General features: G+C 45.9%; 1 protein-coding gene across 1 annotated transcript; it reads right to left on the reverse strand.

Annotated features, from left to right (window-relative positions):
- Window positions 1-980: 980 nt before the first annotated feature.
- Window positions 981-2,302, reverse strand: LOC103913831 (lysozyme C-like; the record flags this gene model as incomplete). The annotated part of the gene is made up of 4 exons (XM_009320384.1): window positions 981-1,041; window positions 1,415-1,493; window positions 1,734-1,891; window positions 2,235-2,302. Coding segments are annotated over 4 exons (366 nt in total), but the record flags the coding sequence as incomplete, so codon positions are not given.
- Window positions 2,303-2,823: the final 521 nt, after the last annotated feature.

Consider the following 2,823-nt stretch of genomic DNA (forward strand, 5'->3'; position numbering starts at 1 on the left):
AGCCATCTAAACAAACATGCCTTTCATAGTTGGTTTATACATTCATATAAGACAAGAGATAAGGCATCCCTTTATTGCATAAACATAAAAGCAGTCGCTGCTCACCAAGCAGCAGAACAAAGCATATGAAGAAGCAGACATGGTTTCAGTATTGTCACCTTCCATTTGTGCATTGTTTCTGGATTCAGCCTTTATTTGGAAAAAGGACTTGTGACCTAAATGGCAAAATATTTCCCTTTCCTAATTGGCTTTCCAATCCATTATTTCCTCACAGAGATGCTGCCTGCATCTTTCCTAGACTGTGTTCGATCTGATACCTCAAAGGATGATAAGAAAAGCCAGGCCAGATGTCCATGCATTTCAGTGCCCTATCTCTCACACCAGCCAGGAGCAGATGCTTGGATAAATTTAAGGAGCGAGGTCATGTTTCAGCATAGTTGTCTCTCTCTGTCAGTCAACCGTACTACCCACCTCAGTCAGCGACTGTGTCCTAGTTATAAGGCAACGGCAATTATGCAGGTCTTATAACTAATACAGCATTCATTAGTTTTCATATTTTCTACACTCAGATAAGAAGGAACAAAAGAATGAAAGAAGGTAAGGGAGGGAGGGAAGGAGGATGGGAGGAAGGGAGGGATGAAGGAGAAGAGAGAAAGAGACAAAAAGAGAGGGAAACCCTAGATGTTGGTAAGCCCTGTTAGGACAACAAAATCTTGAGACAGGATTATGCACGTAAATGGCTGAAACTCCACCTGTAATGCACTTCTGCTAAGTTTTGTTTCTACTAAGCCATCAGCCTTTAAGTTCTTTACTTGCATTGCAGTAGTGCAAAGTCCTCATAGTGTTAACAATAGCCGGCACCCTTTCTACCTTAATAATATGCTGCTTTTAATTCTCCATGCCCATCCATTTTCCCTAGCCTATGCTCCATATGCCCCCACTCTTCACCATTGGTGAGAAAACAGTTGCTGCTTGTGGATTTAGCAACCCTTGACACAGGAACTCAGGTTTTTGCCCTTGCAATTGTCTCTCCAGCCATACCTGGAAAAGAAATACATGATGTAATTTGAGGAGTTAGATAATGATCTAGCCTTTGAGAGTCTTCGGTGACGAAAGCTGGGCATGAAAGATGTGAATCAATGAAAATTCTGATGAGCTCAATCTAGGGAGCTGGGGGAAGGGCAAGGAAACAAAAGGGAGAGCTCTGGCAGGGGAGGGAAATTTAGGGAGTTAGAGCAGGTGCTGGGAGGCAGGGCTCTTCAGTTCTCCTTTCAGCTCTAGAAGGACTGTGCTAAACTTTACCAAATACGACTTCTTGCCCATTGCCCTCCCCCCACCCCCACCAGTCAATAGCAGGATTTACTTTTGTCTCCTCTGCCCACTCTTCCCCAGTGCCCACTGCAAATATCCTTACCAGCAACTGAGGCCATTAGCCTCTTGAGCAATCTTCTTGGCACACCAAATACCATCCTTAATATTATCATCTTGAAATTCTGTGGAGAAGGGAGAAAAGATCAATATGGAGGAAAGAGGGGCAGAGGGAGAGCAGGGATAGATGGGCAGAGGGAAAGGTGTTCATCAGGAAGGGTAGCTGGGATACTGAAGAGATGGATGAATAGAAGGGCACATGGAGAGAAATGCCCAGAGCAGCTGCTAGGCAGATATCATGGACAGATCAGGGTGCTTTCACAGAGTGGACAAAGGAAGGCTCTTTGTTCTGTCGCACCACTTACTTGAGCAACTGATATGACAGACATTCTTGGATCCACGGGCCTTGCCATCCTCACACCCGTACTGGCTGTTGATCTGAAAGATCCCGTAGTCCCTGCTCACACCATTGTCATGAAACACTTTAGTGTTGTAACTGCTCTCATGTTTCACCAGTGATCCCTGCAGAAGGAAGAGAGAGCCCAAAGGAGGAACATCGAGGTATGCTCAGGGTAAATAAGAGGAAAGAGATGAAGGGATCAAGGATGAATGAAGAGCTGGAGAAGTAATTAAACTGGTGATATTGTAAGTCTGAGAAATGGATGGATAAATTCTTGGAAGGGTAAAGCTCTGGATGGGTATTTGTTGTGTAAGCAACAGAAGGGGGCAAGGAAGGGGATGAGGAACAGAGATTATGAAGTCAAAGTAATGGAGGGACAGAATAGTCCTGCTGGAAGATTACAAAGAAGCTGAGAGGGACAAGGGTGGTATAGGCAGAGAGGTGCAATGGGAGCTCATTATGCTTACAGTCAGCTACAGTTTTGCCCACAAAGCCCTCAAAGCCATGCTGACGTAGGATCTTCACCAAGTCATAGAATCATAGAATCATAGAATACTTTGGGTTGGAAGGGACCTTTGAAGGTCATCTAGTCCAACCCGTCTGCCGTGGGCAGGGACATCTTCAACTAGATCAGGTCACTCAGAGCCCCGTCCAACCTGACCTTGAATGTTTCCAGGGATGGGGCATCCACCATCTCTCTGGGCAACCTGTGCCAGTGTTTCACCACCCTCAGCATAAAAAGTTTCTTCCTTATGTTGAGTCTATATCTACCCCCCTTTAGTTTAAAGCCATTCCCCCCTGTCCTGTTGCAACAGGCCCTGCTAAAAAGTTCGCCACCATCTTTTTTATCAGCCCCCTTTAAGTACTGACAGGCTGCAACAAGGTCTCCCCGAAGCCTTCTCTTCTCTAGGCTGAACAACCCCAACTCTCTCAGCCTTTCTTCACGGGAGAGGTGTTCCATCCCCCTGATCATTTTTGTGACCCTCCTCTGGACCTGCTCCAACAGGTCCGTGTCTTTTTTATGCTGAGGGCTCCAGAGCTGGAGGCAGTGCTCC

Source organism: Pygoscelis adeliae, unplaced genomic scaffold (assembly GCF_000699105.1).
Source record: "Pygoscelis adeliae isolate BGI_AS28 unplaced genomic scaffold, ASM69910v1 Scaffold343, whole genome shotgun sequence".
Taxonomy (NCBI): Eukaryota; Metazoa; Chordata; class Aves; order Sphenisciformes; family Spheniscidae; genus Pygoscelis; species Pygoscelis adeliae.